This window comes from Lampris incognitus, chromosome 5, assembly GCF_029633865.1.
Source record: "Lampris incognitus isolate fLamInc1 chromosome 5, fLamInc1.hap2, whole genome shotgun sequence".
Lineage (NCBI taxonomy): Eukaryota > Metazoa > Chordata > Actinopteri > Lampriformes > Lampridae > Lampris > Lampris incognitus.
In genome coordinates this window covers 39893729-39907103 of record NC_079215.1, presented here as the reverse complement: position 1 = coordinate 39907103, position 13375 = coordinate 39893729, and the positions used below count along the sequence as shown (strand labels likewise).

Sequence of the window (13375 nt, the reverse complement as noted above, 5' to 3'; positions counted from 1 at the left end):
TCACTCACACATAACCACCACCCATACACACACAGAGTCTCACTATTTCTCTACTCTCCCTCTTTTTACATGTGTGTGTGATAGATGGAAAGAGAGAGAGAAACGAGTCTGTGTTGCTTGGCTCTTATCAGATCCAGGAAATAGAGTGAACAAGGTCAAGCCATCTAAACTACATCAGTCCATAATGGGTTGAAAGCGTCATACTCTAAGTACTTAATCGCTCACACCCATGCTCTTAAAACTGATTTATGTTGTCAGAATTCTCTTTGACTCATGCTCATGCTTTTTGGGGTTACACACGATACTATAATAATTGGGGGGGGGGAAAGTCCGCTTCTGGTATGGGAAGATGGCGGTGCGAATTCACATTTGCGGTGGCCTCACCTGGTACCATCCATTCAGTGTCTTTGTCCACGTCTGCATTTAAATTTTGTCTTTATTTTGATGGCTGGGAGAGCTTGATTTGCTGCATTCTGTGGGCCCAGGGACCACAGCCTTGCCTGGAGCTGCGACCGAGGACGATCTGACAGGATGCAAAAGCAGGACAGGCTGAGCTAACTGCTAGCCCATGCAGACTGGCAGTCCAACAGTCATCCTGGCTGGCATTCGTTCCCTTGGACAGTGATTTTTTTCCCCCTTTTGTTTAGTTTGGATAAATGTGTTACTTGTAGTTTTTGGATATGTGTTTTTGTCTTTGTGTTGCACTGCTGTGGGCTGTGGGAAATGATATTTTGTTTCATTTCATGTACGGAAGTACATGAAATAATATGAGAAAGTGTTCCTGATACATTATACACGGTCTACACTTTCAGACAAACACACAGTGTCTTTATTTGTTTCTGACCTCTGACAGAGGTCTCCTTTCAATCTCTCTCTAGTCTCTTTGGTGTGACTAATAAGAATCTAATTGGGCCTTGTGTGAAACTGGATCCTGTCTTCAGTTCGACAGTAAAGCAGAACCCATGTTTCAGCAGCCTAATATCTTTGAAATAAAAACAAAAATGACTTATTTTCCGTTGCCTGCCAACATGGGAATCGCCAGTTCAAATCCCTGTGTTACCTCCGGCTTGGTTGGGCGTCCCTACAGACACAATTGGCTGTTGTCTGCAGGTGGGAAGCCAGATGTGGGTTTAAGTCCTTGTCGCTGCACTAGCACCTCCTCTGGTCGGTCGGGGCGCCTGTTCAGGGGGAAGGGAGAACTGGGGGGAATAGCATGATCCTCCGACATGCTACGTCGTCCTGTATTGGAGGAGGCATGTGGTAGTCTGCAGCCCTCCCCAGATCGGTAAGGGGGTGGATCAGCAACCGGGACAGTTTGGATGAGTGGGGTAATTGAACGTGTACAATTAGGGAGAAAAAGGGGCAATTTTTTTTTTAAATGACTTATTAAGCAGATAAATATGCTAATTATGTTATCAACAACAGACTTCACTGCTGATGGCAAAATAGCACAAGGGCACTAGTAGATGATAAGAATACTAACCAGAAAAATACTGACAATGTAGATCACATGTCCATCTTTTATTGGTTGTTGGCTAGAACAGCAAGTTGGGGTGAAACGCGCATGCCCTCATCATCCCCATGACACTAATGTCACTGTCTATTCAGTTTCTAAATATTGGGCATGGAAAATTATTGCTTGTAAAGTTCCACGTATGAGATTATGTACCACTGCAATGTAAACACCGAAGGCGTGTTCTGTGGCAGTCGATGTCGGAAGTCAAAAACACCCACTGTTCACTGAACCCAGACACAGTGGCACTGATTATGGAACAAACTAAAGCGTAATTAAGGCATTAAAGACAATTTCCAAGGATGGGATAGCTATGAAATATTAAAAGATGTGCTCTTGTCATGCAAAAGTTATTTCAAATCCTGGATGAGGAAGGAAAGTCTTGGATTGCTCTCTCACAAGCACTGCCAAGAGCCTCATAAGCAAAGCACTTGGAGCTTTCCAGTTATCAAAGTTTTTAAAAAAAAATAATTTTTTAGAGGTCTCTCTAAGTAAAACATTGCTGAAAAACAGCATGTGTGCTCAGTCAGTTTGGGATGTCATCAAATTTATACCATTATTACTCATATCAGGCTTTTGATGATGTGCTTTATAGAAATCTATCCGAATAACCTCCTATTATAATGCAACAAAAGAAGCCTTTGTGTTGGTGTTAGAGTTTAACTCAATATTCAAATTACAGTTCTGTTGTAAGTGGCTTTTGATGTACTTAAAATTCATAAGTAAAAGCTTTGTTTGCACAAATGGAATGCAGTGGAACATGGTTGTGCAGACAAAGTCTGGTCGAATACAGTAGAGTCATATTCTAAGCATTTTACAGGCATTAAGGTCATTGTGGATAAATTCAGTTTTTACTGTGTGAGGTCTTGCCTCGTGAGGTCCTACATGGCTGTTATCACATAACCATGTTGACTCAAATGTGTTTTAACGACCTGGATTGCAGTGTTGATCATAAGAAGACCCCTTGACATTTTTAGTGTTTCTACTCAATGATCTAGAAGCCTTAAAATGTTCATTTTGGTGTCAATCATTTCTTAACAGTCATACTAACATATGCAATGCATTAATATCTCAACTGGGTATTTATCTTGATAGAATATAGAGTTTAAAAACTGTGGCCATGGTCGCTATAGTAGTATTTAAGTTCCATCATTGTTTGGGGCTGTTTCAATGGTTATTTTCAGTTCTTTTTTTTACATTTCACGTTTTATAAGCCTTGTTACCTTTGTTAGATTAGCAATATGTGTTTTCCGTTTTGTTTTTCAGGTAATATTTTCACTTTTTCAATTTTGCTATTCAAGTTCGACCATTCAAGTTCGCAGTGATTAGCATGGTCACCTCACAGCAAGAAGGTCTTGGGTTCGAGCCCTGGGGTAGTCCAACCTTGGGAGTCATCCCGGGTTGTCCTCTTTGTCGAGTTTGCGTGTTCTGCTCGTGCCCGTTTAGGTTTCCTCCGGTTTCCTCACACAGTCCAAAGACATGTAGGTCAGGTGAATCGGCTGTACTAAATTGTCCCTTGATGTGAATGTGTGTTTGCATGTGTCGGCCCTGTGATGGTCTGGCAGGCTGTCCAGGGTGTCTCCCCAACTGCCACCCAATGACTGCTGGGATAGCCTCAGCATCCCTGCAACCCTGAGAGCAGGATAAGCGGTTTGGATAATGGAAGGATGGATCCAGAAGCGCATGTTTCTTCCCTTTGATGCTCTGACTCTCTCAATCTCTAGCACTCTGTCTCTGTCAGCTTCCTTTCAGTCCTCATCGCTTATTCTCCTTCCCTCTGTTTCATATACACAGCCTCTTCCTTGTTTTTGTTACTCTTCATGCTCACTTTTTTCTCTTCCTCATTGTCATCCTTCCTTATTCTCTTGTCTCTCTCCTCCTTCCTTCCATGCTGTTCCTGTGAGTCACTCTCGCTGTGTCGTTTTCATCACCTCACGACACCCATAAGCCTGTAACGCCAGCAGAAATGGAGAGGACCACCAACTGATAAGCTAGCAGTGTGTGCTGGAGCGGTCCCAGGCAAAACACACCTCAATATGCTCTCCAAATACAGTAGGTGTCCACAGGCCACCATTTTGTTGTTTTCATTGTCGAAAGGGTGCTGACTTCAGTTACATTGACACTGAAAAACAGAATCCACCAGCAAATGTCTTGGGTGTTCTGTCATAGACCGCCTGTGAATTGATTCAGATCACTTGCTGACAAACCAAATTAGCAAAGTGTCTTATTTTTTACAAATATTTCTTGGAATTGAAATGATATAACCGTTTCTCAAAAGAAAGATCTCTTGTAGAAAGTGGTTGAAATTATTTGTTTGTTTTTTTTCCCTCCCTTTTTCTCCCAAATTGTATCCGGCCAATTACCCCACTCTTCCGAGCCGTTCCGGTCACTGCTCCACCCCCTCTGCTGATCCAGGGAGGGCTGCAGACTACCACATGCCTCCTTTGATGCATGTGGAGTCACCAGCCGCTTCTTTTCACCTGACAGTGAGGAGTTTCACCAGGGGGGTGTAGCGCGTGGGAGGATCATGCTATTCCCCCCAGTTCCCCCCCCAAAACAGGTGCCCTGACCGACCAGAGGAGGTGCTAGTGCAGCGACCAGGACACATAGCCACATCTAGCTTCCCACCCACAGACACGGCCAATTGTGACTGTAGGGATGCCTGACCAAGCCGGAGGTAACACGGGGATTTGAACCAGCGATCCCCGTGTTGCTAGGCAATGGAATAGACCGCTATGCTACCCTGATGCCCAAATTATTTTCAGGTAAAATAATTGGTTGTGGTTCAGCTCAAGTCACTGAAAAATTATGACCGTTGCTTTACCCAGCCCTCGACAGGTTCTTATGCTTTTCAACTTCCACACCATGCTTCAGCCTCTCCTTTATTGATATCCCTCTTATGTTGAAGTGGTTATCTGAAGAAAAGTTCAAGTGGAAATAGTTTTATTTTCCAGTAACTACTTTCACTGGGGTCAGTTTGCTCGTATCATACACAAGCCTGTGTCCTCCAGGCAGCTCAAGTTCTCTGCCTCACCCTGCTCCTTCCAGGAAAGAGCACACAGAGCCGCTGATCGATAAACCTCTCTAGCTGTGTGTGTTTTTTTTTGTATGAAAGCTTGTGTGTTCTTATGCTCGTGCATGCTTTTAAGCCTGCAATCATACTTGTGCATTTCTTAACCACCCCTTTGTGGATGCATGTGTAGATGCTCGCTTTGTGGATGTGCGTGTATTGGCTTTTGGTGTGTGTGTGTGTGTGTGTGTGTGTGTGTGTGTGTGTGTGTGTGTGTGTGTGTGTGTGTGTGTGTGTGTGTGTGTGTGTTCGTTCTAGCAGCTGTATCTGCAAGGAGGCACACTTCTCTGGCTCCTCTCCACTTAGCTTCACCCCAATTAAGGCAGCACTGGCCTCATCCAGCAGCTAACACTGGGGCTCCGCTCTCACTCCACTCCCCATGATAGCTGAGCTCGGTGACCTGCGTAAACCCTGGCCCAGCCAGGCACAGCCTTATTATCTACCACGCCCTCCAGGGCCAATGGGGGTAGGAAGTCCTACCAGGTTCAAGTGTTGATTCTCCTTCTGTCAGTCCGACTGCCTGCCTGCCTGAATGCTCTTATCTCAAACTTTTTCCTGACTTTATGACCCTCTGCAATTTCTTGAGCTCAGCCTTTTCCTACTTCTTTGTCTTATTGATCGTATATTAAGATGTTCTCTTTCTTTCATTACTCTGTTTCTTTGCTGCCCCCCCCCCCCCACCGTGCCATATTCTCACTCTGTTTTTCACTTGTTCAGAGATTTCTTTGCTCTGTGGTGTCACTTGGCACCCTAAGCAGACATCCAGACCCATGAGAGGGCCGATGGAGATAATCTGGTCTCAGTGACCCCACCCCTCCTTATGCCTCCATCTGTCTGGGGGTACTCATCTTCCAACACTGCCCGTCTTCTGCTTGTGAGAGCAGCAAAATATGTTTTTGTTTCCCTTTACAAACTTCTCGCAGTCATTTTCGCAAGCTGTTAATTCCTAGAAACCGCTTGGGCTGGATCATCAGAGAAAACGTGCCTTCCACACCCACGTGACGTCACATCTGATGATTGTTTATTTTCAAAATGAATGATTATCAATTGCAATGCCTTATTTTATCTAAATAAGTCTGTCTAGTTTCTCCAATGATGATTATGTGACCTCACTTAAGCAAACAGGCCTATTCTTTCATGCTTATATCATTTGTGCGATAATGAACGATGTATGTACCATCCTGTGATTTTCTCAAGACACACTGCCTCCTTTTTTTTTTAAATTAGAAATATATTGAACACTGACAGCGCTTGTAGAGGAAATCCCACTGACATCTGACTATGTCAGACTGATATATTGATTAAGTATGTATTAATGTTAAAAAAGAAATGCAGGGGTCATAGCCAGTATGCAGTGTATATATATATATATATATATATATATGTGTGTGTGTGTGTGTGTGTGTGTGTGTTTATGTATGTATTACTTGCTGTATAAAATTTGTGTGTTCCTCCATAGTAAATGTGTGGCAGCCTTGCACAACAGGAAAGGCGTGTTGATGAAGAATCAATCTTTCCTGCAGCCCCACCCACCCACCCACCCACGCACACACACACACACACACACACACACGCGCGCGCACACACTTCCTCTCTCACTCTCTATTTACCTCGTCTAGCTACCTTCACTGCCCTCTAGTGGTGGTAAGAAAAAAGTCCCAAGTTTGAGGCTTTTCTCTGTATTTGCTGTTCAGACCATTATCGCGTGCACCTGTGTGTGAGAGCTTATGTATATTACAGAGAGCACTAAAATGTGTCGGACAACATGCAGCATGCCACATGCAGTTAAATAAGGTTGCAGGCTTTCGGGTGAAGGCTTTTGGCTGAGTTTATAGCCAAGATTAGAGCAGGTAGGGTTGAAAAATGTGTAAGAGGGATAGCGTCAGAGAAAGAACTCTGTTTATGCAGCTAGCCTCCCCCACCCCCTGCTGATATCAAAGAAGGGCTGTCAGGGAGTCAGGGAGGTTCGCACGCTTGTCCAACTGTTTCTCTGCGCAAAAGACCCTGTGATCTCTCCCTCTTTCTCTTCTCCCCCTCCCCCCACCTCCACTCCCCCCCCCTCTCTCATAAGCGAAGGGCTCAAGAGGGTAAAGTCTGTCGAGGACCTCTGGTATTAGATGACGTTAGGAAGGAAGAGAGGCTGGGAAGCCAGGGAAAGGGCAGGAGATGGACAGGTGGAGGGTGTCTGGGATGGCAGCAGCCAGTAATTTGCTTTTGTCTGTCTAGTGGCCTTTCTGACAAGCTTGCGAAGCTGTGTCCATCTCCTCTAAATTCTCCATTTCAAGTCACAATCCTGACCAGCTGAATGCTGTTTTCACTCATTGGAAAATTTGTGTCCCACCTAAGTCCATTTGTGAAAACCTAGTACTTTTTCTCAATTTTATTAAATTCAACAAACTGTGCTTTACTGGAGGTGTCCGGGTAGTGTAGCAGTCTATTCTGTTGCCTACCAACACAGGGATCCCAGTTCAAATCCCCGTGTTACCTCCGGCTTGAGCGGGCGTCCCTACAGACACAATTGGCCGTGTCTGCGGGTTGGAAGACGGATGTGGGTATGTGTCCTGGTCACCGCACTAGCGCCTCCTCTGGTCGGTCGGGGCACTTGTTCAGGGGGGAGGGGGAACTGGGGAGAATAGCGTGATCCTCCCACATGCTACATCCCCCTGGGGAAACTCCTCACTGTCAGGTGAAAAGAAGCAGCTTGCGTCTCCACATGTATCAGAGGAGGCATGTGGTAGTCTGCAGCCCTCCCCGGATCAGCCGAGGAGGTGGAGCAGCGACCAGAAAGGCTCCGAAGAGTGGGGTAATTGGCCAGATGTAATTGGGGAGAGAAAAAAAAAGGGGGGAGATCCAAAAAAAATAAAAATTGTGCTTTACTGGTGGAGGAGAACAGCAGTAACTCTTCCCCCCGGCAGGTGTTATCAGTGTGCATGCATGCACTTATGATTCACTGGCCTCCCATCAGAATCAGAATACTTTATTCATCTCCGAGGGGAAATTAGGTAATCTCTCTCACTTACTACAGTGCATACGTCCTGTTTTTCTGTCCTCCAGGTCTGTGGTTTGACCTGGAGATCTCCTACAGTGGCTCCTTCTTGATGACCCTGGAGACTAAAATGAACCTGATCCGCCTGGGCAAGGAGGGAGAGGGTCCACGCATAGGGGAGTTCGGCAAGGACGGGTAATGTAACCCAACCCCACATCATACCACATATACCTGTCTGAAAAGAACTGGGGCCAGAATACTCCTGGCATAAAGGACTGTTAGCTTCTCTCACACAAAGATGTCTGCCGTGTCTCCTCTGTACTCCAAATCCCTTTTTATCTTCTCCTATCTTTCTCCCTTATTCTTATTCTGCCCTCTGGATTTTCCCTTTACTTGGATATTAATTGGATGCATCTCTACCCATGGTGAGTCTTGCCTGACATTACAATCTCATTTCTTCTGTTTTTCTAATTTCCTTGCTTTTATTTCCATGCATTTTGAGGCCTTTCAATTTCAAAGCTTTTTCCTCATTTGCTGTTTATCATGTGTCTTTGGTGTCTGCGTAGGTGTCTCGGCTGATGTTCTTGGCTGTGTTATGAGTTGATGTCAGTTATGTCATTTCAACAATGAAAGGTGTTCAGAACATATTTACCTCAGTGTTTCTGCCTCTCATGGTCCAATCCACACATGAAGAAATACATTTAATTTTTAGTTAGAGGTTTAATCCAACAATCACGCTGAGTTTAGCTTATTGAAGAATACAGTGTGGGCGGCACAGTGGCGCAGTGGTTAGCGCGGTCGCCTCACAGCAAGAAGGCCTTGGGTTCGAGCCCCGGGGTAGTCCAACCTTGGGGGTCATCCTGGGTCATCCTCTGTGTGGAGTTTGGATGTTCTCCCTGTGTCTGCGTGGGTTTCCTCCGGGTGCTCCGGTTTCCTCCTACAGTCCAAAAAGACATGAAGGTCAGGTGAATCAGCCGTACTAAATTGTCCCGAGGTGTGAATGTGTATGTGTGTCGGCCCTGTGATGGCCTGGCGGCCTGTCCAGGGTGTCTCCCCGCCTGCTGCCCAATGACTGCTGGGATAGGCTCCAGCATCCCTGCGACCCTGAGCAGGATAAGTGGTTTGGATAATGGATGGATGGATGGACGAATACAATGTTGGTAATAATACAGGTTGCTTGAATATCTTTGAGAATATGCATGTGTTTGTTGATGTGTGTGCGCACACGTGGGAGGAGGCACAAATGTATTATTAACTTATCAATCAAAATGCCAGCACAGTGTTGTAACCCGTTATCGTTGACTGTGTGTGTGTGTGTGTGTGTGTGTGTGTGTGTGTTCAGACAAAGGCTACGGACTTACTGTCTGGCTGACAGTGATGAAGAATCATCCAGCGCGGGCTCATCAGATGAGGATTCCTCTGAGCTCACGACTGACTCTCCTGGAGCGGAAGGGTAAGAGCACATTTAGTGTGTGTGTGTGTGTGTGTGTGTGTGTGTGCGCGCGCGCCTGTACAGTTGTGCTAGAATATTTGTGAACCCTTCAGAATTTTCTGTATTTCTGCATAAATGTTCCCTAAAATTTGATCAGATCTTCATCTAAGTCCTAAAGATAAAGAGAACCCATTTAAACAAATAACACAAACATTGTACTTTTTAATTTATTTATTCAGCAAAATGATCCCAGAGTTAAACGTCTTTGTTGGAGAAAGTATGTGATCCTCGCAGTTCATTTAAAAAGGCAATTGGAGTCAGGTGTTTCAATCAATGCGATGACAATCAGGTGTGAGTTTAGCAGGTCCTGCCCTATTGAAAGAAATTAAACCCGGGTCTTCGTTATCAAGGTCTGGTCTTCACCACACAGGTTTGTCGAAGTTTTAATGCCTCGAACAGAAGAGATTTCTAAGGACCTCAGAAAAGAAGTTGTTGATGCTCACCAGGCTGGAAACGGTTAATCAACTATTTCTAAAGAGTTTGGGCTCCACCAATCCACTGTTAGGCAGATGATATAAAAAAGGATGAAATTCAACACCATTTTTACCCTGCCCAGGAGTGGTCGTCCCAACAAAAATCACTCCAAGAACAAGGTGGATAATATTCTGGAAAGTCACAAAGAACCCCAGGGTAACATCTAAGGATCTACAGACCTCTCTTGCATTGGATAAGGTCAGTGTTTATGAGTCTACCTTGAGGCAAACCCTGCACAAGAACAGTGTGCATGGCAGGATAGCAAGGAGAAAGCCACTGCTCTCCAAAAATAACATTACTGCCTGTCTAAATTTTGCTAAAGACCACTTGGATGAGCCAGAAGGCTATTGGAAGAATGCTTGGTGAATGGATGAGTCCAAAAAAGAACTTTATGGTTTGAATGAAAAGTGCTGTGTTTGACAAAAACCAAACACTGCATTCAAAGATGTCTGACTGAGAGAGCTAGCATTGGATTGGGTGAGGGAGCTTGGTCTGCTGTATCCTGTGGGCCCAAGAACCATGGCCCTGACCAGAGCACTGCCTGAAGAGGAAACACCGAGGGCAGTCTGACAGCATGCAGAAGTAGGGCAGGCTAAGCTAACTGCTAGCCCATGCAGACCGGCAGTTCCGACAGTCATCCTGGTTGGCGTTCGTTCTCCCGGACAGTGATTTGTTTTAAAAAAAAATTTTTAATTTTGATATATGTGTTAGTTTGAATATATGTGTTCTTGTAGTTTTTGAATATGTTTTTGTCTTTGTGTTGCACTGCTGTGGGCTGGCGGAAAAGATATTTCGTTTCATTTCATGTGCGCAAGTGCATGAAATTACAGTGATTCTGATTCAAACATAGGAACCTCTTCCCAACCGCGAAACACGTTGGTGGCAATATCATGGTTTGGGGCTGCTTTGTTGCCAGTGGACCAGGACAGCTTGCCATCATCGACAGGACTATGAATTCTGGATTGTACCACCAAATTCTACAAAAGACTGTCAAGGTGTCCGTCCGTCCGTCCATGAACTGAAGAGCAACAGAATGGGGGGTCATGCAACAAGACAACAACCCTTAACACCCAAGTCATTCTCCAAATGAATGGTTAATGCAAAGGAAATTTAATGTTTTGGAATGGCCAAGTCGAAGTCCAAACCTTAATCCAATAGCAATATTGTGAAAGAACCTGAAGAGAGCAGTTCATGCAAGGAAGCCCACCAGCATCACTGAGTTGAAGCAATTTTGTAGGGAGGAATGCAGCGAAATTCCTCTAAGCTGATATGCAGGACTGATTAACAAGAGTTACCAGAAACGTTTGGTTGATGTTACTGCTGCTCAATGGGTCACACCAGTTACTGAAGACAAAGGTTAACATACTTCTTCCAAGAAAGATATTTAATGTTGGATCATTTTGTTCAGTAAATAAATGAAAAAGTACAATGTTTTTTGTCATTTATTTAAATTGTTTCTCTTCAAGTTTTAGGACTTACATGAAGATCTGATCACATTGTATGTCATTTATGCAGAAATACAGAAAATACTAAAGGGTTCACAAACTTTCAAGCGCCACTGTGTATATGTACATGTCTGTCTTTTTTAGGGAACAAGTAATGAATTAACAACTTTCAACTATTCTGCAGCAATGGAAATAAATCAAGCCTTGAAAGTTGAGGCAAGCAATTCCCACAGGTGTCCCATCTTTTATTGGTTACTTACAAAACCTCAGTCTGTGTCAAAGCAACGTTGGAATGGACTGTTATTACACCCTCTGAAGTATTATTTGGACAATATTGCACTAGAGGAAGTAGTATATTGCTATCATAATGGTGATGAAAAGGCAATTAAAGGAAAACAGACAGACCATTATAACCCTTAACATGTAGGCCTTTCCTTTAGAGAAATTGCAAAAAATACCAAGGTGAGGTTTGATAGAGTTTTACATAAGTGACCAGTTTCTGGGCAATAGGCCTAGTTTCAGTTTAGCTGTTTGGCCAAGTGGGTGTTAAGTGGCCAGGGTGTGGCCTGCACTCCTGGCAGACAATTAGCAATCAGTTTTCTTTAAATAACTGCTGCTACTTCCGAGCGTCACGCAACAAGCTGAGGGCAACAGGTCTATGCTGAACGAAGGCTAGAGTGAACAAAGGCAGGCGCGACTTTTTCAAGGCAAGACGTCGTTAAGCAAAGACTGAGTCAAGCAAGGACAGCTCTTTTTAGATCCGGTCTGTCATCTGTATTTTGTGTACCTAGTATAGACTATGTGTTTTCTTCGCATTCCTGTCCTTTCCTCTTCCCGGGGCTGGCATAGATGTTGGGTCACTCCTAGGTGCTGTGACCCTACCAATTTCATCTATCCCATTCTCTACTCGTGGTGAGCAAGTGGTGACAGGAGGGTTCTGGAATTGCTGGTCTGTAGTGCCAAAAGCTGAATTTATCTCAGGCTATGCATCCTTGCTCTCCCTCAATTTTCTTGCTCTAACTGAGACCTGGATCACGCCAGAAAACACTACCACACTCACAACTCTGTCAGATGTGTACTCTTTTTCTCACACTGCCAGAGCTGGGAGGCAAGGTGGTGGTACTGGCCTGCTAATCTCCTGGAATTGGAAATACTGTCTTGTTTCCATTCCACAATTTTCTCCACCCTCTTCTGAATTTAAGGCTGTTACTGTCTCTTATCCAGTCAACTCACCATTGTGGCTGTGTACCGCCCACTAGGCCCCCTTAGTGAGTTTCTGGACAAGCTTGACACACTTGTCTCGCACTTCCCTGTTGATGACTCTGCACTTATCCTTCTTGGTGACTTCAACATCCACACTGACAAGCTAGATCCTCTTCTCTCTTTCCTTTCCTCCTTTCACCTTCACCTCTCACCCTGTCCTCCTACCCACAAGGCCGGCAACCAGCTGGTCCTTATCTTTACTAGACACTGTCCTATTTCCCATCTCTCTGTTACGCCCCTCCAGCTCTCTGACCACTACTTCATGTCCTACTCTCTTCTCCTCCTACCCACATGGTTTCCACCCGTCGACACCTCCGCTCTCTCTCCGCCACTGATCTTTCTTCCTTTGTTACCGCTATCCTCCCTACACCTGAATCGTTCTCTCTCCTCTAAAATCCTATCTTCTGCCTCTTATCCTAAGAAACTCCTTGAAACCTTCTCTACACTTCTTCAACCCCCACCTCCTCCTCCTACTTCCTCCCTTCTCCCTGATGACTTCGCTAACTTCTTTGACAAGAAGGTAAATGGCATCAGATCCTCCTTTTCTCACTACCCGGTTAGCACTCCTTGCACTAGCCCACCCTCTGCACCCTTCCTCCACCTCTCCATGTCCCACCCTATCCCACCTCGCTCCCCTCTCCTCCGATGAGGTCCTCAATCTCATCACATCCAGTTGCCCCACCACATACTCCCTTTACCCGGTCCCCTCCCCTCGTCTTCAGTCTATAGCACCTGAACTCCTTTCCTTTCTAACCCACCTCAACACCTCCCTCCAGGCAGGATGCTTTCCATCTGCCTTCAAGACTGTTAGAGTCACCCCCCCCTTCTCAAGAAACCGTCACTTAACCCTTCTGACGTCAAAAACTACAGACCGGTTTCCCTTTTACCCTTTCTATCCAGAACTCTCGAACGTGCTGTCTTTAACCAACTTTCTTTGTACCTCCACCAGAACAACCTCCTGGACCCCAGCCAGTCTGGGTTCAAGGTGGGTCACTCGACAGAGATGGCCCTCCGTGTAGTGACAGAATTGCTGCACGTTGCGAGAGCAAACTCTCTCTCCTCTGTCCTGATACTCCTGGACCTGTCACCTGTGTTCGACACAGTGAACCACCAGATCCTCCTCTCTACCCTC

At 45.1% G+C, this 13375-nt stretch overlaps 1 protein-coding gene across 3 annotated transcripts in view; it reads left to right on the top strand.

Annotated features, from left to right (window-relative positions):
• Nucleotides 1-13375, top strand: part of tex2 (testis expressed 2) — a 73442-nt gene that overhangs the window by 39535 nt on the left and 20532 nt on the right. For all 3 annotated transcript variants that reach the window (XM_056279891.1, XM_056279893.1, XM_056279892.1), the window contains exons 9-10: nt 7638-7764; nt 8912-9022. In XM_056279891.1, coding sequence (XP_056135866.1) covers nt 7638-7764; nt 8912-9022 — 238 coding nt within the window. The remainder of the gene's footprint in view (nt 1-7637; nt 7765-8911; nt 9023-13375) is intronic.